This window comes from Coregonus lavaretus (genome assembly GCF_964263955.1).
Source record: "Coregonus lavaretus genome assembly, chromosome: 33".
In the NCBI taxonomy this organism is placed as follows: Eukaryota; Metazoa; Chordata; class Actinopteri; order Salmoniformes; family Salmonidae; genus Coregonus; species Coregonus lavaretus.
The window spans coordinates 25,506,944-25,532,469 of NC_140020.1; the positions used below are offsets into that span (position 1 = coordinate 25,506,944).

The following is a 25,526-nucleotide window of genomic DNA, read 5'->3' on the forward strand; positions in this document are numbered from 1 at the left end:
TCCTCCCACCAGCCTCCACTGCTAACTTGCCATATAGCTCTTCCAACATCTGTCATTTCCACTGGAACGCTGGGCCAGCGGCTCTTAAATATCCCCTGTGCCAGCACAGGTGAAACTATTGGCTGACTAACGAGGTGACAGGTGCAACACATCCTGACCAACAAGGATGATTCCAATCAGGACAAGCCACACCCAAACAGAACCAACTCTCGAAATCGAGCAAAACCCCATTAGCGCAATTTGGTGAAACTTTCACAGAGCCTAGACGTTAGATGGCTATGTGGAGCTATTACTGATTGCTTACGCGTGTCAAACCCTCTCAGATCTCCACAGAGTGTATAAGGCATAGGCTCTAGGGGTCCATTTGAGATTGGACCAAGGACACGACCACACAGCTCAAAACCAATGACAAACAAAAACAAACAGAAATGTACAAAGAAAAATCAACAAACCCCCGAAAAACATTTGAAATTCTGAATCAACTCCGGTATATGCTTGTCCCTGCGGACCCAAAAAGCTGTTCAAAAAAGGATATATGTACCATGAGGTTCGAAATTATTGACACCCTTGAGATGACCGAAAATGACTGTATAAAATGTATCATTCAAATACTGAGCTATATTGTGTGCAAACAAATAATTGGGAAAATATATTCTGTTAAACTAATATACTACCAATTGCTCAGAGAAAGAGATTTTGTTTAACAAGTCATTTTATTTCTGAACATAGTAGGGTTCAAAATGTACCCCCCAAAACCTGGTTCCCTCTAACAGGAGGCTGAAACTTTGCTGCAAGTGGATGATCCAGCAAGACAATAACCCCAAGCACAAAAAATCCACAAATAAAATGGTTAATTGGCCACAAAAATCAAGATTTTGCAATGGCCATCTCAGTCTCCTGACTTGAAACCCATTGAAAACGTGGTTTGAATTGAAGAGGGCAGTCCATAAGCGCAGACAAAGGATATCAAGGATCTGGAAGGATACTGTATGTAGGAACGGTCTAAGATTCCTCCCAATGTGTTCTCCAACTCATAAAACCCTTTAGAAAAAGGCTCAGTGTCGTTATCCTCACAAGGTGAAGTATTGAAAACAGGGGTGTCAATTCTGACCCCTACCTTTTTGAGGAAATAAAATATTGCTTGTTAAACAAAATCTCTTTCTCTGAGCAATTGTATTAGTAAAAAGGCATTTTTTCCCTTTTTTGTTAGCATACAATATAGCTCAGTATTTGAATTATTTATTTTTATCAAGGGTGTCAATAATTTCGGACCCCACTGTATGTACAGTTAATAACAACCACTGAAAAGATTGAGAATGCAACAATCGTTAACAAGAAGAAAGCAATGAGAAAGCAATGAGAATCAGATCCAAATGGCACTAGTAGAGAATACTTTTTCACTCTTCTATGGGGAAAAGACCCACTGGGGGGGGTATACAGTGCAGTGGGGTAACTGCTATCAGTTGATAGTCGAGCGGGGTGGGGGACACACGACACGAGTAGCATTGAGATGTGATGAGTAGGAGGGGTCGAGAGTCTTGAGGACCTGTGTGGTCACCTCCTTCCAAGAGAACGCGGCTAGTGTCAAAAACCTCCCCCGGGGGTAGCAGCTTAGGGGTCCAACTCCTAAAATGTCTGCTACTCAGGTCCGTCACACACGCACACACACAGAGGAGATCTCATCTCACAAAAGTAATCTTTCCTGGAGGAGAATTTCCAGAAAGTTCAAAGGACGCTGGACTAAACCATCTGTAGCCGGGGGGTGTTTCCCAGCTTCCCGGCTGGAGTCCTTCCCCTCTGCTCCTCAGGAAGAGTTGGTGGTTGAATAATGCCCTTGTGCCAAGAGGGTCGGACCCCCCGCACACACAGAATCCCCCATTCCAGAACGTCCCATACATGTCCTCTGGCTCGGTTCCTCAGCTGTCATTCACACAAGCAAGCTCAAACGTTCCCCTAACATTATGGCATCCTCCATATGGGCCCTTCTGATTCCAACACACAGAACACATAACATTGAGATTGCATATACAAGTACCTGCTGCCAACACAAAAAAGGAAAGACATGTTTTCATAATTAACACTCCCCTATTAAAGCAAGTCTTTCCAGCTTATTGTAGACTCAGTCCCCGCAGGCGTTTTTGCATGATGTCAAATGTCTTAGATTGCAGTAGCTTGTAGCTGCCGTTTTTTGTAAAGTGGGTGGGTGGGTGGGGGGGGGGGGGGGGCACACGCCCCTCAGCTTATCGGTGTTCGTACCGCGGAGGAGGAGCCTGCGTTTATCGTCCCAGTGAGTACAATGCACTGCAGACAGAGACAGGTGTGGGCTCATGGGTGTGAGCCCGTGAGCCCCCCCGCCCCCCACGCACACTCACACATAATGTACATACACTCAAAGGAAGCACTAGTTGATTCAGAATGAGAGGACGGCTTTGCTTGTTTTAAAGTGCAATATCTACATGTAATTAACATCGAGCGAACACCACCAATGGTGCCACCTACTGGAACTTCAGAGGCTCCAAATATTCCCTGATAACCAAACGGCTGTGGTTGCTTGTGACCCCTGGCATGCACAGATAAATCAGAGTGGGGGGCAGCATTGTCCCCTAGTGGTCAAAGGGGGGGGGGGGGGGGGGTCGAGCAGACAGGAGATGAGAAGAACAGACCGATTCCGATCATCTGTGATACAATACACATTTCTCCATGCTGCTGTCCGAAGATGTCCTAATATGGACACCATTCCAAAGATGTCTTAATATGGACACCGTATCCCCCCATTCATATGACGTATCTGTCGCATCTCCCCAAGATCTTGAGTGAGTTGTTTCTCTCTTTAGTGTTTTGCAGTCGGAGGGTGTGTGAGAGATATCAGTCTCTGATCGAGAAAAAAAAAAAAAACAGCTGAACTTTCAGCACATGGGTTATAGAGTCGCCTCCATCAGCCAGACGCCATCCCTTCAAGGGGGGCCAAATCTCCTTACAGCAAAAAACAAGAAAAGCATTTTCTCAGTGCGCAATTCCTTACTGTGAAACAGGCAATGTCCTTTATGATTGCAACAAGCTCTCCTCAACATATTTCATAGTTCTTTTGAAACTCTGAAAAACTAAAACCCACATGATACAAAAAGAAAAGAAAAAAAGATATGTTTACAAGTTTAACATTGTGCAGTGCTGCAAATATACATCATATGCACTCTTCTCACAGTCTCAGCTTTGAGTTGACCGCGGACTCATTTGACACAAAGATTCCTGACAAAATGTCCTTCTTAAGAGGTGATCGAGAAAAGTAAAAGAGTAGACTAGATAGAGGAGTGAAAGATGAGTGTCTGGTGCAGAGGGGTGGGACGTAGTGATATGGAAACAGGAAACGATCACATTTCGGACCATGTCAGAGGGGTCCAGGCCAGAAAGAGGAGTAGGAGAGCTGCCAAAAAAGGTTCCTCCTCCAAAGGGTGGGGGCACAAGCAGGATTTGGGGGAGAGGTAGAGATTTAGGGCGAGAAGGTGAGGTTGTGTTTTCTTCATAGGGTCTTTGGGTAGATCTGTGGTGTGGGGTGGGGAGGAGAAGAGAAGAGAAGAGGTTTGGATTGGGGAGAGTGGGAGAAAGGGGGAGGATCAATGTTGGGGTTTACGACTAACCCTAACCTGAGGTATGTGTGGGTTGTTGTGAGAGGGAGACTGTAAATAGTGTAGGGTCCCCTTGATTCTAAAGCCTTTGAGGGCATGCTAATGAAAGCACAGTAAGACTAGAGATAGTGGGAGGGGGTAAATGGAAAATAGACTAGTCTGACAATGGGTCCAGTCTGTTGTATGTGAGAGAGGAGGACGTTTGAGGCATGGAGAGGCGTCCATCCACTCCACAGAACAAAGCCTCATGGGAAAGCGTGTCCAAGTACAGGGAGAGAAAGATTTAAAAGACAAGGAGCAGATCAAGAGGTCAACAGGTCTGTTATGACAATGAAAGGTAAGGTCAGACAGGAGATTCAGTTACGAGGTTTAGTAATGTGGTGGATGATGGTGAAGAAGGTTGTTTGTGATTGGTTGCTGTCTGAGGTTGAGGGGATGGAGCTTCCTGGTTCAGAGGTCAGCATGGGTGGGCAGGGTCTGGCTACTCCTCCATGCACATTGGTAGGTTGACGAAGGTGAACACGTTGTACTCGATCATGATGGAAAAACACAAGAAGACAGCGTAGAGGACCAGCGTGTAGATACCCAGCTTCAGGTCCAGCTTCCAGTGGTTCACGTGGATCCCCCCCACCTGCAGAGGTGGAACACACACACAGCACACCATACTTAGGGTGTGTTCCTATGCCCAGGCATTGCTGACGCATGCCAGATCTTACAACGCCTTGATAGGTATATTACGTCTCAGCTAACCACATCATATGTTATAGCAAACTGGTGGCCGACAGTCGATGACATGGCATTGCAACATTGGTTGATTAATGTAACGTCCGAGCAGGGGAACGCGACCCTTGTCAGAGGTACATCAGACCTCTGTTTATACACCTGAATAGTGGCTGAAGGTTAAGCAAGAAATTACTGGCAACACTTTTGTTAATCTGTCTCTGGCACACACACACACACACACACGTGCAAGGCGGCGCGTGCGCACACACGGTTTAGAATGGGACAGAAATATATACATTTATAAAATGTTCTAAATTGTTCTATTTTATTTCAGCGAATGATCATTTCTGAAAGAAAAATAGGAAATGCTATTAGCTAATTGAAATTAAAAGACGCCTGTTAATCGAATAATGATTTCCATTCGTGTAATTGAGCTTATTGGACAATTTTTCCAATAACACCAATTTATCACTTGAAGCTGCAATATGTAACTTTTTGGGCGACCGACCAAATTCACATAGGAATATGAGTTATATATCTGTCATTCTCATTGAAAGCAAGTCTAAGAAGCGGTAGATCTGTACTATATTTCTATGCGTCCCGTTCTTAAGTGTTGTTTTTGTGACTCTTTACTTTCGGTTTTGTACACCAGCTTCAAACAGCTTAAAATACAATATTTGTGGCAATGGAAAATATACAGTACCAGTCAAAAGTTTGGACACACCTACTCATTCAAGGGTTTTTCCCTTTATTTTTACTATTTTCTACATTGTAGAATAATAGTGAAGACATCAAAACTATGAAATAACACATATGGAATCATGTAGTAACTAACAAATCAAAATATATTTTATATTTGAGATTCTTCAAATAGCCACCCTTTGCCTTGATGACAGCTTTGCACACTCTTGGCATTCTCTCAACCAGCTTCACCAGGAATGCTTTTCCAATAGTCTTGAAGGAGTTCCCACATATGCTGAGCACTTGTTGGCTGCTTTTCCTTCACTCTGCCATCCGACTCATCTCAATTGGGTTGAGGTCGGGGGATTGTGGAGGCCAGGTCATCTGATGCAGCACTCCATCACTTTCCTTCTTGGTAAAATAGCCCTTACACAGCCTGGAGGTGTGTTGGGTCATTGTCCTGTTGAAAAACAAATGATAGTCCCACTAAGCCCAAACCAGATGGGATGGTGTATCGCTGCAGAATGCTGTGGTGAAGTGTGCCTTGAATTCTAAATAAAATCACAGACAGTGTCACCAGCAAAGCACCCCCACACCATCACACCTCCTCCATGCTTTACGGTGGGAACTACACATGCGGAGATCATCGGTTCACCCACTCCGCCTCTCACAAAGACATGGCGGTTTGAACCAAAAATCTCAAATTTGGACTCCAGACCAAAGGACAAATTCCCACCGGTCTAATGTCCATTGCTCTTGTTTCTTGGCCCAAGCAGGTCTCTTCTTCTTATTGGTGTCCTTTAGTAGTGGTTTCTTTGCAGCAATTCGACCATGAAGGCCTGATTCACACAGTCTCCTCTGAACAGTTGATGTTGAGATGTGTCTGTTACTTGAACTCTGTGAAGCATTTATTTGGGCTGCAATTTCTGAGGCTGGTAACTCTAATGAACTTGTCCTCTGCAGTAGAGGTAACTCTGGGTCTTCCATTCCTTCCTGGCAGTCCTCATGAGAGCCAGTTTCATCATAGCACTTGATGGTTTTTGCGACTGCACTTGAAGAAACGTTCAAAGTTCTTAAAATGTTCCGTATTGACTGACCTTCATGTCCTTTTTGTCTTTGCTTATTTGAACTGTTCTTGCCATAATATGGACTTGGTCTTTTACCAAATAGGGCTATCTTCTGTATACCCCCCCCCCCTACCTTGTAACAACAGAACTGATTGGCTCAAAAGCATTAAAGGAAATAAATTCCACAAATTAACTTTTAAGGCACACCTGTTAATTGAAATGCATTCCAGGTGACTACCTCATGAAGCTGGTTGAGAGAATGCCAAGTGTGTGCAAAGCGGTCAACAAGGCAAAGGGGGGCTATTTGAAGAATCTCAAATATAAAATATATTTTGATTTGTTTAACACTTTTTTGGTTACTACATGATTCCATCTGTGTTATTTCATAGTTGATGTCTTCACTATTATTCTACAATGTAGAAAATAGTAAAAATAAAGAAAAACCCTTGAATGAGTAGGTGTCCAAACTTTTGACTGGTACTCTATTTCACAGCGGTTTAGACGGTACACTGATTATCTACACGATAGTTGCTTCTTTTGTCACATACAGTGCCGTGAAAAAGTATTTACCCCCTTTCTAATTTTCTCTACTTTTGCATATTTTTTATACTGAATGTTATCAGATCTTCAACCAAAACCTAATATTAGATCAAGGGAACCTGAGTTAACAAATAACCAAACATACTTATTACATTTATTTAATAAAACAAAGTTATACAAAACCCAATGCCCGTGTGAAAAAGTAATTGCCCCCTTACACTCAATAACTGGTTGTGCCACCTTTAGCTGCAATGACTCCAACCAAACATTTCCTGTAGTTGTTGATCAGTCTCTCATATCACTGTGGAGGAATTTTGGACCACTCTTCCATGCAGAACTGCTGTAACTCAGTGACATTTGTGGGTTTTCAAGCATGAACTGCTCGTTTCAAGTCCTGCCACAACATCCTTTACAAAAAATAACGTTTTGAAACTGCAGTCGACTGTAGTATTTTGGACGCAGTAATTGCAGAATAACTGCAGTTATACTGTAGTTGAACTGCAGTTACACTGCAAAATTACTACAGTAAAACAAACTTATTTTGGGCGCAGCATACTGCAGTTATATTGCACTCTGACTGCAATCTTTTTTCGTAAGGGATCTCAATTGGGATTAGGTCTGGACTTTGACTAGGCGATTCCAAAACTTCACATTTGCTGCTTTTTAGCCATTTTCATGTAGACTTGATTGTGTGTTTTGGATCATTGTCTTGCTGCATGACCCATCTGCGCTTTAGCTTCAGCTCAAAGATGGATGGCTGACATTTTCCTGTAGAATTCTCTGATACAAGCAGAATTCATGGTTCCTATTAAGGCAAGTTGTCCAGGTCCTGAGGCAGCAAAGCATCCCCAAACCATCACAGTCTACATGAAAATTGGTAAAAATCAACAAATTTGAAGTTTTGGAATGGCCTAGTCAAAGTTCAGACCTAATCCCATTAGAGATGTTGTGGCAGGACTTGAAACGAGCAGTTAAAGCAGTTATGCATGCAAGTGTGGGCCAAAATTCCTCCACAGCGATGTGAGAGACTGATCAACAACTACAGGAAGCATTTGGTTGCAGTCATTGCAGCTAAAGGTGGCACAACCAGTTATTGAGCGTAAGGGGCCAATTACTTTTTCACACAGGGGAATTAGGTGTTGCATAACTTTGCTAATTAAATAAATAAAATATGTATACATTTTTGTTATTTGTAAACTCAGGTTCCCTTTATCTAATATTAGGTATCAAATATACAAAAATAGAGAAAATCAGAAAGGGGGCAAATACTTTTTCACGGCACTGTATACTGAAAGTAGGTGAACTATTAGAATTTGAGCGATTTCTGCATAGTGCCTCTTGAAATCGAACGTACACACAGCAGTTTGAGACAGAACAGTAGCATTATCCATATCCACAAAACAGAACCATTCCAATAAAAAGCTAAGGCCACACAGAGGCGCAAGAACACAGATTAAATCGTATTTGCATTCATCAACTGTCCGTTTTGTTTTTTTGGTTTTTTTGCCTGTCAACTCAAATTTGCATACGTACATTAAAAAGACGCGTGTTTTTTGTTGGACAATCTTCTCCGTTGTCCGTCATCAGTCAACGGATGACTCCCTTTGAAAAACTATTGGTTCAATTCGTAATTTTAGGAAACAAAATCTGTCTGGCCACAGCCTAATACACTGGCAGTCTTACAGTGGCCGAGACATAGATACTGTAGTCTCTATACACAGTAAGACTCTGGTCAGTTGTATAATATAATACATGTATAATATAATATAATATATGCCATTAAGCAGACGTTTTTATCCAAAGCAACTTAGCCATGCGTGCATAAATGTTTTACTTATGGGTGGTCCTGGGAATCTAAAACTATCCTGGCATTACAAACGCCATGCTCTATCAACTGATTTATAGAGGATGGAATCTGCTCACCGTTAAAGCCACAGAACCCAGCAGCAGCACCACAGAGTAGACCAGTCCTCGACTGTTGATAATGACCTAGAGGGGAAGTCATAGTTAACATTACATTGGGAATATTTAAAAATACTATTAACTGAATGTATAGATTAAAGCAATATTCAAAATTATAAAAGTTGGCCCAACTCTAAATACATGGCTCTGGTCATAGTTAACTCAAGGGGTGCATCTCAATAGTCTTAATTGGCTTCCTCTCTGGCCAGGAGTATGCTTTATACTATTGAGATGCACCCCTAGTAGAAGTGTGGGAGAGGAGGAGAGAGCTGGAGACAGTAGGGTCAAGGACTCAATCACTCAGTACTGAAACACTTGTTATTTAGTCCTTAAAAAATGTGTTATTCCCTCTCCAAAACATGACTGATGAACACTTCCAACTCAAGCTCTCAGAGTCAAGATCACTTGACTTCATTTCAGTGTACATGCTTCCTGAAAGATGACTACTACAACTACAAGTATTTACAGTGCATATTGAGTTACAAAGTTGTACGTCAAGCAAAGCAGTAATCTCTTAGGATAGCTGTTCCCTATGCGCCAGAGTGAAGGTCCAGATCTAGGATCAGCTTCCCATCCCCCTATCCCAACCTTAACCATTAGTGGGGAAAATACTAAACTGATCCAAGATCAGCGACTAGGGGCAACTGAACCCTACTCCGTTACCTATAGCTGTCCTTACCTCAGAGCCGTAGTTGATCGCCATGGTCTGTAGCGCCCAGGGCAACCCCAGCCCAACCAGGATATCAAACACATTACTGCCAATGGTGTTGGACACCGCCATGTCACCCATTCCTAAACAGAAATAGTTGTCATTCAAATATAAGCATTTTACATAAAAGCAACCTCCAGAATTAACTTTGAAAAGCCTTAAGACAAGATTATTGCCAAAGATGGTACAGTCCGAAGATACCTCAGTCTAGGACCATTTGTTTTTCAATGAGTAGATGCCCTTGATTTCCATCCTCACAAACAGTTAAAGGGAAATTACAGAAAGTAGAATTGTACCTTGCCGAGCAACGATGAGACTAGCGATGCAGTCTGGCACACTGGTGCCCGCTGCCAGGAAAGTGATGCCCATAATGACGTCTGGGATGCCAAGGGTGTAGCCGATGATGGTGACCTGCGACCACACACACACGTTACAACTGATAAGTGACCAGAACAGACAGACACAACTACCCCCCAACACACACCCTGAGACTCACCATCCAGACCATGAAGTAGGAGAAGACAGCGATCCAGACAGTAGAGAGGATGAAGGAGAGCATGAAGAACTTCTCCCATCGAGGCTTGGCACAGTTGGGGATGGTGAAGAACAGGAGGAGCAGCAGGGGCCACGAAATCAGCCACTTGCACTTGCTGCTGATGCCCACTGTAGGATGGAAGGGGCAGGTAAAATCAATCACATGTATTTATAAAGCCCCTTTAATATCAAGTCAAAGTGTTTTACAGTAACCCAGTCTAGAATTCCAAAGAGCAAGCAGAAGCAGAGTGGCAAGGAATAGCACCCTAGGAGGACGTACAATTCTTTCTAAAACAGTGTTCTGGTCCGGGAAAAACTAGGTCAAATCACATTTTATTGGTCACGTACACATATTTTGCAGATGTTAATGCGGTGTAGCGAAATGCTTGTGTTTCTAGCTCCAACAGTGCAGTAATACCTAACCATACAAAACAATAATAAAATATAAATATTAGAACAAGCAATGTCAGAGTCCAGAATATAAATATATATGTATTTGATGTTGTGTATAGACATTATGGACAGTATATGAATAGAAAGGGTGTACAGCAGTAGTTATATAGGATGAGCCATGACTAGAATACAGTGCATTCGGAAAGTATTAAGATCGCTTTAATTTTTCCACATTTTGTTACGTTACAGCCTTATTCTAAAATATATTAAATGCATTTATACCCCATAATGACAAAGTGAAAACAGGTTTAGACATTTTTGCAAATTCATTAAAAATAAAAAAGGGAAATACCTTATTTACATAAGTATTCAGACCCTTTGCGATTACATTTACATCATTTAGCAGACACTTTTATCCAGAGCACTTTCAAATTGGTGCATTCAACTTATGATAGCCAGTGGGACAACCACCTTTTTTTTTAAATTTCTTTTTTTAATGGGGGGTGGGGGAAGTAGGATTACTTTATACTATTCCAGGTATTCCTTAAAGAGGTAGGGTTTCAAGTGTCTCCGGAAGGTGGTCAGTGACTCCGCTGTCCTGGCATCGTGGGGGAGCTTGTTCCACCATTGGGGTGCCAGAGCAGCGAATAGCTTTGACTGGGCTGAGTGGGAACTGTAATTCCGTAGAGGTAGGGGAGCTAGCAGGCCAGAGGTGGATGAACATAGTGCCCTCGTTTGGGTGTAGGGTCTGATCGGAGCCTGAAGGTAAGGAGGTGCCGTTCCCCTCACAGCTCCATAGGCAAGCACCATGGTCTTGTAGTAGATGCGAGCCTCAACTGGAAGCCAGTGGAGTGTGCGGAGGAGCGGTGTGACATGAGAGAACTTGGGAAGGTTGAACACCAGACGGGCTGCAGCGTTCTGGATAAATTGTAGGGGGTTAATGGCACAGGCAGGGAGCCCAGCCAACAGCGAGTTGCAGTAATCCAGACGGGAGATGACAAGTGCCTGGATTAGGACCTGTGCCGCTTTCTGTGTAAGATAGGGTCGTACTCTGCGAATGTTGTAGAGCATGAACCTGCAGGATCGGGTCACCGCTTTGATGTTAGCGGAGAATGACCGGGTGTTGTCCAGGGTCACGCCAAGGTTCTTTGCACTCTGGGAGGAGGACACAATGGAGTTGTCAACCGTGATGGCGAGATCATGGAGTGGGCAGTCCTTCTCCGGGAGGAAGAGCAGCTCCGTCTTGCCGAGGTTCAGCTTGAGGTGGTGATCCGAAATCCACGCTGATATGTCTGGCAGACATGCAGAGATGCGATTCGCCACCTGGTTATCAGAAGGGGGAAAAGAAGAAAATTGTGTGTCGTCTGCGTAGCAATGATAGGAGAGACCATGTGAGGATATGACAGAGCCAAGTCTCTTGCTATGAGACTCGAAATAGAGCTCAGGTGCATCCTGTTTCCATTGATCATCCTTGAGATGTTTCTACAACTTCATTGGAGTCCACCTGTAGTAAATTGAATGGACATGATTTGGAAAGGCACAGTTGACAGTGCATGTCAGAACAAATGAGGTCGAAGGAATTGTCCGTAGAGCTCTGAGACACGATTGTGTCGAGGAACAGATCTGGAGAAGGGTACCAAAGCATTTCTGCAGCATTGAAGGTCCAAGAACACAGCGGCCTCCATCATTCCTAAATGGAAGAAGTTTGGAACCACCAAGACTCTTCCTAGAGCTGGCCGCCCGGCCAAACTGAGCAATCGAGGGAGAAGGTCATTGGTCAAGGAGGTGACCAAGAACCGGATGGTCGCTCCGACAGAGCTCCTCTGTGGAGATGGGAGAACCTTCCAGAAGGACAACCATCTCTGCAGTACTCCATCAATCAGGCCTTTATGGTAGAGTGGCCAGACGGAAGCCACTCCTCAGTAAAAAGGCACATGACAGCCCACTTGGAGTTTGCCAAAAGGCAGCTAAAGAACTCTCAGACCATGAGAAACAAGATTCTCTGGTCTGATGAAACCAAGATTGAACTCTATGGCCTGAATGCCAAGCTTCACGTCTGGAGGAAACCTGGCACCATCCCTACGGTGAAGCATTGTGGTAGCAGTATCATGCTGTGGGGATGTTTCTCAGCGACAGTGGAGAATAGTCAGGATCGATGGAAAGCTGAACTGAGCAAAGTACAGAGAGATCCTTGATGAAAACCTGCTCCAGAGCGCTCATGACCTCAAACTGGGGCGAAGGTTCACCGTCCAACAGGAAAACGACCCTAAGCACACAGCCAAGACAGCGCAGGAGTGGCTTCAGGACAAGTCTCTGAATGTCCTTGAGTGGCCCAGCCAGAGCACGGACTTGAACCCAATCAAACATCTCTGGAGAGACCTGAAAATAGCTGTGCAGCGACACTCCCCATCCAACCTGACAGAGCTTGAGAGGATCTGCAGAGAAGAATGGGAGAAACTCCCCAAATACAGGTGTGCTAAGCTTGTAGTGTGATACCCAAGAAGACTCGAGGCTGTAATCAATGCTAAAGGTGCTTCAACAAAGTACTGAGTAAAGGGTCTGAATACTTATGTAAATGTCATATTTCAAAAAAAATATACATTTATTATATATATATATACATACACACACACACACATATACATACATACAGTACCAGTCAAAAGTTTGGACACACCTACTCATTCAAGCGATTTTCTTTATTTTTACTATTTTCTACATTGTAGAATAATAGTGAAGACATCAAAACTATGAAATAACACATATGGAATCATGTAGTAACCAAAAAAGAATTGACAGCTTTGCACACTCTTGGCATTCTCTCAACCAGCTTCATGAGGTAGTCACCTGGAATGCATTTCAATTAACAGGTGTGCCTTGTTTAAAGTTAATTTCTTCTTAATGCGTTTGAGCCAATCAGTTGTGTTGTGACAAGGTATGGGGGTATACAGAAGATAGCCCTGTTTGGTAAAAGACCAAGTCCATATTATGTCAAGAACAGCTCAAATAAGCAAAAGAGAAACGACAGAGCATCATTACTTTAAGACAGGAAGGTCACTCAATCCGGAAAATTTCAAGAACTGTGAAAGTTTCTTCAAGTGCAGTCGCAAAAATCATCAAGCGCTATGATGAAACTGGCTCTCATGAGGACCGCCACCTCTGCTGCAGAGGATAAGTTCATTAGAGTTACCAGCCTCAGAAATTGCAGCCCAAAATAAATGCTTCAGAGTTCAAGTAACAGACACATCTCAACATCAACTGTTCAGAGGAGACTGCGTGAATCAGGCCTTCATGGTCGAATTGCTGCAAAGAAACCACTACTAAAGGACACCAATAAGAAGAAGAGACTTACTTGGGCCAAAAAACATGAGCAATGGACATAGACTGGTGGAAATCTGTCCTTTGGTCTGATGAGTCCAAATTTGAGATTTTTGGTTCCAGCCGCCGTGTCTTTGTGAGATGCAGAGTAGGTGAACTGATGATCTCTGCATGTGTGGTTCCCACCGTGAAGCATGGAGGAGGTGGTGTGATGGTGTGGGGGTGCTTTGCTGGTGACACTGTCAGTGATTTATTTAGAATTCAAAGCACACTTAACCAGCATGGCTACCACAGCATTCTGCAGCGATACACCATCCCATCTGGTTTGCGCTTAGTGGGACTATCATTTGTTTTTCAACAGGACAATGACCCAACACACCTCCAGGCTGTGTAAGGGCTATTTGACCAAGAAGGAGAGTGATGGAGTGCTGAATCAGAACACCTGGCCTCCACAATCACCCGACCTCAACCCAATTGAGATGGTTTGGGATGAGTTGGATGGCAGAGTGAAGGAAAAGCAGCCAACACGTGCTCAGCATATGTGGGAACTCCTTCAAGACTATTGGAAAAGCATTCCAGGTGAAGCTGGTTGAGAGAATGCCAAGAGTGGGCAAAGCTGTCATCAAGGCAAAAGGGTGGCTACTTTGAAGAATCTCAAATATAGACATAACACTTTTTTGGTTACTACATGATTCCATATGTGTTATTTCATAGTTTTGATGTCTTCACTATTATTCTACAATGTAGAAAATAGTAAAAATAAAGAAAACCCCTTGAATGAGTAGGTGTCCAAACTTTTGACTGTACTGTATATATTTTATTTTAATTAAAACTGTTTTTGCTTTGTCATTATTGGGTATTGTGTGTAGATTGATGAGGGGAAAAAACAATGTAATCAATTTTAGAATAAGGCTGTAAAGTAACAAAATGTGGTCAAGGGGTCTGAATACCTTCCGAATGGACTGTACATATGAAGTGGTTAAAACAGTATTAAAGTGACCAGTGTTCAATGACTATGAACATAGGACAGCAGTCTAAGGTGCAGGTATTTGGTCTAGCCCAGCACTAACACAACCAATTTAACTCATCAGCTACTTCAATCATAAAGCACTTCGTAGTATGTTTCATACACACATTGGAGCAGTGTTTGCCATGCACATAACTGTCTGTCAAAGATCATTAGAATTAGTCATGATATGATATGATAAAGTCACAGGATAATTTGGGTAAGAGCAATACGTCTACTGAAGTGTAAGCAAATGTTTAAATCTGATTAGCCATATCTTAACATTAAAACATGTACTATCCACAGTAATGTTGTACTATCTACAGTAATGTCAAGCTCTGTCTGGATAAACAACTCGCTAATACATGTACACAGCACATACACACACCTGGGATATGAAAGGGGGAGATTGTCTCGTTTTCGGGCTCCTCCTCTGCAGGCTTGTCCTCGGGCACGTTGCCGTTCTCAACGTCCACCTTCCCCTCCAGCACCTGGGTCTCCACTCCGTTGGCGCCCTGGACCAGCTTCTGACGCTGTCACAGGCAAAACAGGGAGTTGTTCATTAGGGCACACATCGGAACACGTTTTTCAATGAAAAATGAAAGGGAGTGTTTGGTATTGGACCAAGACCAGATTGATTCAGTCTGTTTTTTTCTCATTTGGTGCCTAATGAACACGACCCAGGTAGTCAACTGTACAGCAATGACAGCACTATCAAATCTATACAACTGAGACCATTGCATTCTCTAATATGGAAACAAACCATCTGCTCCCCTATCCCTTTTCTGCAGTTACATCCCTCTCTATCCGTACCTCAGTGATGATGAGGCGACTGGCCATGCGCAGCCGGGTCTTGGGTCCAAAATGGCTGGTGATCATGATGCGGAGGCCGGCCTCGGGGAAGCGCATCTTGGAAGGGTTGGCATGCATCATCTCGTCGACCATGACCACAGACCCACGACTGTAAGCCTTACTGGGTTTGACTGGAGACGGACAGACACATTAGACCATCAAAACTGACACACACAGACGCTCGCTCGCTCTCTCCCACACACATAATCTCACACCAGGGTTTCCATTAGGAAAATGTGGCGCTGGACATTTGAGAACAGCATTTTAATTTACTGGACATTTGAGAAATTTACCGGACCCATATGCATTGGGTGTGTAACCAGATTAGGGCATCCACCCGGTGCTCAGAATGACAGAAATCGCATTTAGATAATGGTAATTCATATGAACAGAACACGCAAACCGAGGATGCAACGATGTCCTTCTTACCGAATTCTGATGTGCACTTTGAAGATGAAGAATAACTGTCCACATTTACTTTTCCTCAGCCAGAGAGTATAACGAACAGCAAAATCACTACCCTATTTACATTTAAGTCATTTAGCAGACGCTCTTATCCAGAGCGACTTACAGTTAGTGAGTGCAGAATTTTTTTTTTTTATACTGGCCTCCCGTGGGAATCGAACCCACAACCCTGGCGTTGCAAGCGCCATGCTCTACCAACTGAGCTACACGGGGCCTATGTCAATATACTATCCCCCATAGTAGAAACGTTTACCTATTCTATTGGTCAGCTTGCCGAGAAAGAAATAGCCTATTCCAAACAGACTATGGGACGTTTTTGGGATGATAGATCCTAAATTAATACAACTAGTAGCCTAGGCTACATTAAAGAAAGGTTAAAAAGCAATGAGTGATGCAACAGATCAGAAAGTTTAGCTTAAAATGTTGATAAACTATTATTTCTTCACATAAGGGCAGCAATGTGCACAAGGTAGTAGACTACGCGTGAATGTTTGTTCCATAATGCAGTTAATGGGAAAACATTGTTGTCAAAACACACTGCACAAGCCAGCGGTTTCATGTGACAGAAATGAAAATACCGTTAGAAATGTAGAAAGAGGGGAGATCTAATATGCAACAACTAGCGTGGGTTGTTAATAAGACTAGGATTGTGCATTTGGCTACTAGACAATGAAAGAAAGGTTATAGAAAAGAATTGCCTCCACGGATATGATCTGATTTTGGCTAGGCTACTTTGAAGCAAGGTATGTAGTAAAACGTTCAGGTTTCAAACAATTAAGTATATGTTTTCAAAATGCATACTGCCTCCAGCTCATTGCAAAGTGGTGTGTGACATCTGATGATGCCTGCCTTCAGTTGCCTATGCATTTGCTGATTGAGATGCTGTAGTAGCAGCTCTCACGCTGTCTGACAGATGTTCCTCTCAAAGGCTCTGCATCTGTATGCTGTGCGGGTGTGATAAATAAGATGCACAGCGAATATACTGTACACGCACCAATTTATTTCCACAACATTTTGAAAATGTACCTATAGACCGATAAGCATGACCAGTCAAATGTATTTCCATCGACTGGTATTTCCATCAATGAATAGGCTAAAAAGCATTATTTCGCAATGGGATGTTTTCTTCATCTTCTGGACATTTGGCCAGCAGCAATTTTATTTATCGGCTTTTCAATTAATTAATTTTATCAGCCAAATGCCAGCCATTACCAGCTAACAGAAACCCTGACTGACACACAAACATGCTAACATCAAACACCAAAAATCCATTAAAGGTGTAAAATCACCTTGCCATGAGAAGTTTCCACTTGTGTTTTACACATATTCCTGGTAAAATGGACGAATTCAGGGTCTGATAAGGGTTCTATATTACATTCTTAAATTGATTCATTATATAGAATTACTAAGAAAACAAAGCTGACACAAACATTCCATATATTTGGATAGTCATTACCACAAGGCAGTGGGTTGATACCTCAAGAGACAAGCAGAGAAACATACTGCAGAGAAACAGCAGAGAAACACTGCAATCTAGCATGCAGAAACAGTCACAACACAACAAGCAACAGTGGGTTTAGTAAGGCTAAACAGACAGGCGCTTTGACATTAGTGGAAAGAAAGTGGAAGATATGGCTGCATCGAGACAAGTTACAACCCACTTATGACATTAATACCAAAGATAAGGAGGCCAGGAAGAGCGAGAGAGCGGTAGATCTCAGAGGCGGCTGGTGGGAAGGGCCATAGGAGGACAGGGTCATTGTAATGGCTGGAATGGAATAAATGGAACGGAGTCAAACATGTGGTTTCCATATGTTTGATACCGTTCCATATTTTCTATTCCAGCCATTACAATGAGCTCGTCCTCCTATAGCTCCTCCCACCAGCCTCCTCTGGTAGAGCTAGAGAGAACCAAGTGCTGTGGTTGAGCTGAAGGTTACCTCTTACCCACTGTTAGTCAGCACAGTAGAATGGAGATTGTAGAAGTGCAACACCTTCACCACACTGACAGAGGAAGTCCTACCCAACTCCCATGAACCCACAAGTTCATATTCCTGCCCAACACATAGACCTAGACAACTATAGTGTCCAAAAGCCTGTTTTAGCATGGGCAGCAGCATTGAGGACTTAGTAGTAAACTCCAAGATGGTAGTTAATGAAGATGTTGCATAAAGGCCGCAATTTAAAAAATGGTCGCAGTTCCTGTCTGTGTAAGTGGGCGTTCCCTCTTTTGCGTGAGAATACTTTTCCACGCGAGAAAGCATGCTCAAAGATGGTCCACATTCCAACCTTGACTTTATACCGGTTCAAACAATTTCCTCCAGGTGGCAGTATGCACCCTTTCAGTTTGTTTACCAACTCATAGGAGGAGCAGAAGAAATTTGACTACTTCAAAATGGAGATTGATTCAATGGCACTGCCCGTGCTCTCAGATACCATAATGGGACAGATGCAAAGATGAGTCATCTAAGTCTATGATATTTGAACCAAAACGCCAGCCATTCCCTCGACCCTATTTGATCAGAAATGACCAATAGTTCATCTTAATCAACTTTTGGGGTTAAAAAAAGACGAGTACAGATACAGAGAATAAGCTCATGTCTTGAGAGAAGCCTTGGTGTGTACTACTGCCTGCCTGGTTAGCCTTACCTACTGCCGTGCTGAGTATAGGCAATGATGGGGTCGTCATCCCACACACTGTCATCATAACTAGCATTACCATCCTCCATCTCGCTGCTGGCCGCTGCGTTACCATTGGCCTGATTCTTGTCCTTGCCCCCTTTCCTCGTGAATAACTTCTGCAGGCTCTGGTTAAACCTGGGAGAAGAGGTGAGAGAGGGACACTGGTTAACGCCTCACTTTTTCATCAACAGCCAATAATTGAACACAATGTAGTGGTCTGTAAATTCTAGGGACCAGTTACTTGGACACTGATTAATAAACTTACTTAATCTCAATTGAAATATATTTGTATTCAAGCACTAGGTTTAATCTGTGTCTGGGAAACTGTCCCTGTGTATACAGTAAACTGCAGTAAAATGTTTGCAACTGTTCATGTGTACAATAACTGTGGCAAACTCAGTCCTGCAACTTCAGGTGAATGTGAAACCATGTTGTAGATTTTACATCCTACAGTATGCACACATAGGTTATACAGCAAACCCTATGGGCAAGATAGGATGGTATCTGAAATGGTCAGCGAGTAGGCTATTGTCTGAGTGGCATCATAATGGGTCATAGAAGGGCAGTCGGAGCACTCCCTTCCTCCAAACAAGACAGGAGACAAGTGATATCCAGTTAAGCCTGGTGCTCTTTAGCCACTGCAGAGGGGGAAGATGGCTGGGCTGGGAGTGAGCAGGCTGGGGCTGAGAGACAGATTATTACTAGGGGAGTGACCTGGATGACCCAGAGACAAACAGATTAAAAACTTTCGGCCCGCAGAAAATCAGGGCGCACTCAAATTCAATATTATTGCATTGAGTCTTTGTATATTTCTTAGAGAAAAAAAAGATGATATCTTAAAAATGAAAATCTGTCTCCCCCACCACATCAATTTCATTGGGCCTTGAGTTTTCACTGACTCAGTAGTGCAGCACTTACTTCATGATGATGATGTATCCACAGTACATGAGCACCAACACCAGGCTCTCCCACCTGAGGGACACAGGGGAGAGTCAACGACTGAAATCCCATCATATCACAGTTACCCAATAAAGACCAATTAAATCCCATCATATCACCCAATAAGGAGCCCCACAGTTCAGACACGCAACTAATGAAAATTCCATCACATTAAGGTATTATTTAAGGACCAATCGAAAAGAGGTGGGGCTCGCTTACCACACTACCTTCCCATCGTAGATGAACTGGAACAAAAAGAGCACAGGCAGAAATGAAAACAATGCCAGTTAGGAATTATTCAATATGTACTTCTGTCCTTGAGCTGTTCTAGTCTATTAATGTTCTGTATTATGTCATGTTTCATGACTTGTGTGGACCCCAGGAAGAGCAGCTGCTGCTTTCAGAATAACTAATGGGGATCCTAATAAAATATCAAAATAAATATATTACTTATGGTCACATTTTACATTTACATTTTAGTCATTTAGCAGACGCTCTTATCCAGAGCAACTTACAGTTAGTGACTACAATGTTTTATTTTTTTTATACTGGCCCCCCGTGGGAATCGAACCCACAACCCTGGCGTTGCAAACGCCATGCTCTATCAACTGAGCTACATCCCTGCCGGCCATTCCCTCCCCTACCCTGGGCCAATTGTGCGCCGCCCATGAGTCTCCCGGTCGCGGCCGGCTGCGACAGAGCCTGGATTCGAACCAGGATCTCTAGTGGCACAGTTAGCACTGCGATGCAGTGCCTTAGACCACTGCGCCACTCAGGAGACACAGTACATGTAATGTGCATTTTACTGTCAGACTTACCGCAATAAGAGCGAGGATCGACAAGACGTAGTAGAATGAATCTCGGAAAACAGACCACCAACCCAACATGACAACCTAGAAAGAGAGAGAGGAACAGTCAGTCAGGAAAGAGATCACATGCTTGTATATATAAAGTGTCTCAGCCTAGAAATGCTGATCTAGGATCAGGTGCCTCCTTTCCTGTCACGTCTACTCCCGCTCCCCCTCTCCGGTGCTCGAGGTCGCCAGTTGACTGTTCATTACGCACACCTGCCACCATCGTTACGAGCACCTGCGCGGTATTATGAGACTCACCTGGACTCCATCACCTTCCTGATTACCTCCCCTATATCTGTCACTCCCTTCGGGTTATTCCCCAGGCGTTATTGATGTCTGTACGCTACTCGTGTTTCTTGTTTTGTTTCATTTATTATTAAATTCACTCCCTGTACTTGCATCCCGACTCCCAGCGTACACGTTACATTTCCATAGAATCTTATTATGATTGAAAAGGCTAAAATGACCCTAGATCAGCACTCCTATTCTTTGTGAATACGGGCCCAGAAATATGCTTTCCAGAGACGAACGACAGCTGTGAGCAATTGCTAACTACCAGACATCTGGACATGGTTCCCCATAGGAGAACTCAATCTTTCTATTTACTTCTCAGCCCATAAGTGATCCAAATGCAAATGCTGCACTAAACGAGACCCACATGCATGCACGCACACACACAGAAACAGCCACCTGCACGCGCACACAAACACACACACCTGTCCGGCGAATATTCCGCACACGCCGATGATGCACAGAATATTGAAGACCGCTGAGCCGACGATTGTCCCCACCCCCACATCACCGTGGGTAATGAAGACACCTGTACATGGGGAAGCAACCAATTACAATCAGCCTTGACAACAACTTTCTGGGAGAGGGTGTGTGTGTGTAGCAGGGCTGTGGTCAATTTGAATTGAAAGCAGTCAATCCAGGAAGTAAACTTAAATACAAATTCAAAATAAAATTAAAAACTGCAGCTAATTTCAATAACTTCTCAATAACGTTTTTCAATTTTGTAATTTTACATTAAAATAACTTCCTAAATTGACTGCCTTCAATTTGAATTGACCCCAGCCCTGGTGTGTAGGTGTGTCTGTTTTTTGTTGTTGAATTTTGACATATTGGTGTGTGTTGGTTAATCTCTTGCGGACAGACATAGAATGCCTATGGGTACCATTGGGTGCACACTGCCTGCCCTCCAGGACACCTACAACACCAGGTGTCGCAGAAAGGCAAAGAAGATCATTAGTGACCTCAGCCACCCGAGTCACAGCCTGTTCTCCCCGCTTCCATCACTCAGATGAGGGCAGTACATGAGCATCATGGCTAAAACTATCAGCCTGGCCAATAGCTTCTACCCCCAGACCATCAGGCTGCTGAATAGCCACCACTAGACAACTACCTGCTCCCCCCTGTCCCCCGGCTGAGAGTTTCCATTTAGGGAGGTGGAGACTTCGTTAGTGTCTTTTCTCATACAACTCCCCCCAGAACCTAATCGAGCATCTGACGTAATTACACTCCCACACAAAACAAAACCCACACACACTACATACGTGCGCACACACACGCACACACAACACAAACATACACGCATACACTTTTACACTCATCATTTGCTGCTGCTACTCTGTTCTATATTTTACTGGTATTATTATCTATCCTGATGCCTAGTCACACATTGGTACTGGTACTGGTACTCCCTGTTATATATAGCTCTATTCTTGTGTATTTTATTGTATTCCTTGTGTTACCATTACATTTTTTATACTCTGCATCGTTGGTAAGGACTTATAAGCAAGCATTTCACGGTAAAGTCTACACCCGTTGTATTCGGAGCATGTGACAAATACAATTAGATTTGACAAGATTTTAGTTCTGGGTTTTTTGTGTTGTGTAAAGGAGTGTGTGAGTGTGCCGGTGTATATTGGTGTGTGTGTGGGGGTGTGTGTGTGTTTGTGGTGGTGTTTGCATGTGTGTGTCATATATTACCAATGACGGAGGCAAACAGCTCTGGAGCAGAACTCCCAGCTGCCATAAAAGTGGCTCCGGCAACATCCTCACTTAGGTCTAGTTTCTGACAGACCGAGAGAAAGAATGAAAAAGGAGACAGGAGTGGTTAGTCAGGACTGAGTTTCCCAAAAGCATTGTAGTTAATGTGGCCCTTTATTTATCATCTCGACAACCAAGACCACTCATAGAATAGCAAAGTACTTCAATAGGAAGATTTTATTCAGCTCATGCAGAACATATTGATTATCAAAAGCATTACTTGAGAGAAGTAAAGTGCCGCCCTAGCTGCTAAATTGGCAGAAAACTCACCCGTGGTAAGGACATAATGCTAGAGCCATGGTGGCCCATGCTAATATCTCAGACCAGTTTCACCAGATTGTGTGTCCTGACAAGGGTCTCTCACCTCACAGATCTTCTCCAGCGCCGGAACAAAGTAGTCGTCACAGATTATAGCCAGAGCCAGGAACATATAGAGGGCCTGTCGAGACGGGAGAGAAGAGGCAGTGTGTATGTGTGTGTGAAACGTTAACTCATCAGAAATTGGCTGAACTGATAGGAAACTTGGAAGATCTCAATGAAGGAATGAAGGAGAGCTGAAGGATAAAGCTAAAGAGCACTACATCAAAGAAGATGAGATACATCTAGGATTAGATACATCTAGTAAGAAATGTGGTGAAAATGCTAAATATCGTATCTGGAGGAAAGATGGAACAGCTACTACTGGATTAGGTAGAATAATACAGATCCGATCCTCTCAGATCTAAACAACTGACTAGTTGGGTAGGGGCTAGGGGTTGATTTGGGATTGATCCCATCACTTCGAAAACTGTATTCATTGCTTAGACAATTTTTGCAGTGCATAGTATTCCTCTAGCCTGGTGCCAGATCTCGGTTTGTGCTGTATAGCCAACTCCTATGATCATTGTCATGCTGAATAACCATAGCAGTTGGGAAGACAGCTCAAAGAGATCTGGGACCAGGCTATTGTTCTTTACCCTTGTGTGAGAGAATAAAATAATCCTATTTCAGTACAGTTGACATGATATTTATTTAAATTATAGATCAGGACTGACATCATGGGGCTCCAGAGAGGGTGCTGTGCTCTAGCCCATCCACAGGGGGCACTGTACAACCATTGTATATTGGCTCCAATTTACCATCCATCCTCTTATCTCACCCTCATAGCATTACATTACAATGAATCAAGATTCCTCATCTTAACTTCACACCTATTACATAATGTGAGCAAGTAATTGAGAAATAGCTCCTAGACCAGGGCAGAACACAGCAGGCCAGGGTTTGTGAGGATATAGGAGGGGGCATGAGCCCCTGCTTTAGTGTGAGACAATGACTGTATATATGAATGGATAAAGCCATTGATCACGTGACACCATTCATTCCTATGTGAAGACTCAATAGCGCATTGAAGCCAAATTAAATTGGTTAAAGACAGCATCTCTTGAGTCTTGGAGATATAACATGCGCAGTTTGAGTTACTCCAGGAAGTGACGTTGCTGGCTCTCTCATTGAGTAACTCAAGTTGAAGGTCGACTGGGGTACTGCAGGCTGCCATTAGCAACTAAATTATCCTTATACGGTAAAACTTCAAATAAATGCAGTCTCAAATAGCCGCCTGTCCCTTTTAATTGCCGGGCAACGGCACACATTTCAGCAAATAAACACCTTTTTCAAATAAACGCCGGGTCTAAATGAATTGTTTACAAGGTTAACATGAATTACCATGTATTGTTTACAAATAATTTATTAATGACTCGAGAAAATGATGGCAAACTGCTAGCCATTTGCTGCTAACAGCTGAGAACAGCTGGCAAGCACAAAAACAGTCAACAACTTCGGGAGTACAGGCCCCTAGAAATCGCCCGATCGCGCTCTAGTGGCGAAAGTAAGAACTGCCGAAAATGCACAGTCAAAGAGGAGAATCATTATTCTGTCAAGGAAAAGTGTTGTTAAAAAATAAATAGAGGCATACTAAGACGAAAGAAACATGACAGTGTGTAAATGATAACACATTAGTGCAGGAAATGAAGACATTTATTAAAATGCTGAAAGTGAATGCTGGAATTAAACAATTAACTATGCAAATGAGCAAAAGCTGTGTGCATTAAGGAAATAGATGCACACCTGGCTCAAATAGAAACCTGTCACTAATAAGTGCCTGTTGTGTTCAGTGATTTAAGCAAATAAACAGCTGGGCTATTAATTGAAGTTTTACCGTAACTTCATAAATCGGTTCAAGGACATACATCTGGTGTATTAGATGCAATTATTGATATTGTTTTCCCCAAAAAAAATTACACAAATATTGACCACGAAGATTGCCATTTTTCCATTCCCTCTAATGGGGGATTATGTTTTCTGCTAACAATACCTGCAGTACCGCGGTCGGCCTTGAACTTCCGTGGCTTTAATGAGAGGGGGACGTCGTTCTCCCCTGGTGTGAGATCAAGCTGAGGTGTATTGTGGGTAAAGGAGATCGAGGTATGCCAGTCCAAATTCAACCCTTGGCCCCCTACCGAGACACCTCTTGATCATACTTGTACATCTGAAAGAATGTGGGGGTCCTATGACCGTTAAATATTTAACATTTTCAGGATATTAAAAAACAAGATAAACATAATTAATGTGAAGATATTGAATGACGCCATCAGTGCCCCTTCAAACATTTGTGGTGCATGACACCACTGGTGGAAACTCCAGCCATCATTCTAAGAGCAAGGTCTAGGTGGAGTCATTCTTATATTGCCCATTCCAAGATGGCGTAGCAGTGCGGTCGTGTTTTTTTCTGTGTCCTTGTGTAAATAGCCAGTTTTTTAACAGCTCCGCTGCTTTTTTTCCTTCTCATTATTCCTCTCTAATCAGGGACTGATTTAGACCTAGGACATTTATTATCAGGTAGAACAGAAAACTAGCAGTAGTCTGACTCCGGACCTCGCTCGTAGGGTAAGATTTGAATCCCCCTGGCGTAGAATATAGTGTAGTGTGTTATAAACTGGGTGGTTCCAGCCCCGAATGCTAATTGGCTGAAAGCCATTGTATTGGCTGAAAGCCACGGGTATGCCACGTTGGCAACCAGTTTATAATAGCAATAAGGCACCTCTGGGGTTTGCGGAATATGGCCAATATACCAGGGCTAAGGGCTGTATCCAG

The 25,526-nt window shown here is 43.2% G+C and overlaps 1 protein-coding gene across 1 annotated transcript in view; it reads right to left on the reverse strand.

Annotated features, from left to right (window-relative positions):
• Window positions 1-4,104: 4,104 nt before the first annotated feature.
• Window positions 4,105-25,526, reverse strand: part of LOC311108240 (sodium/potassium/calcium exchanger 4-like) — a gene marked incomplete at both ends in the record, with an annotated part of 61,356 nt that continues 39,934 nt past the window's right edge. Inside the window, 14 exons of the mRNA XM_084150857.1 lie at window positions 4,105-4,254; window positions 8,558-8,623; window positions 9,276-9,388; window positions 9,602-9,716; window positions 9,802-9,968; window positions 14,945-15,089; window positions 15,370-15,539; window positions 18,593-18,690; window positions 19,474-19,527; window positions 19,714-19,739; window positions 20,313-20,387; window positions 21,065-21,168; window positions 22,338-22,422; window positions 22,762-22,836. Coding sequence (XP_084006983.1) covers window positions 4,105-4,254; window positions 8,558-8,623; window positions 9,276-9,388; window positions 9,602-9,716; window positions 9,802-9,968; window positions 14,945-15,089; window positions 15,370-15,539; window positions 18,593-18,690; window positions 19,474-19,527; window positions 19,714-19,739; window positions 20,313-20,387; window positions 21,065-21,168; window positions 22,338-22,422; window positions 22,762-22,836 — 1,443 coding nt within the window. The remainder of the gene's footprint in view (window positions 4,255-8,557; window positions 8,624-9,275; window positions 9,389-9,601; window positions 9,717-9,801; window positions 9,969-14,944; window positions 15,090-15,369; window positions 15,540-18,592; window positions 18,691-19,473; window positions 19,528-19,713; window positions 19,740-20,312; window positions 20,388-21,064; window positions 21,169-22,337; window positions 22,423-22,761; window positions 22,837-25,526) is intronic.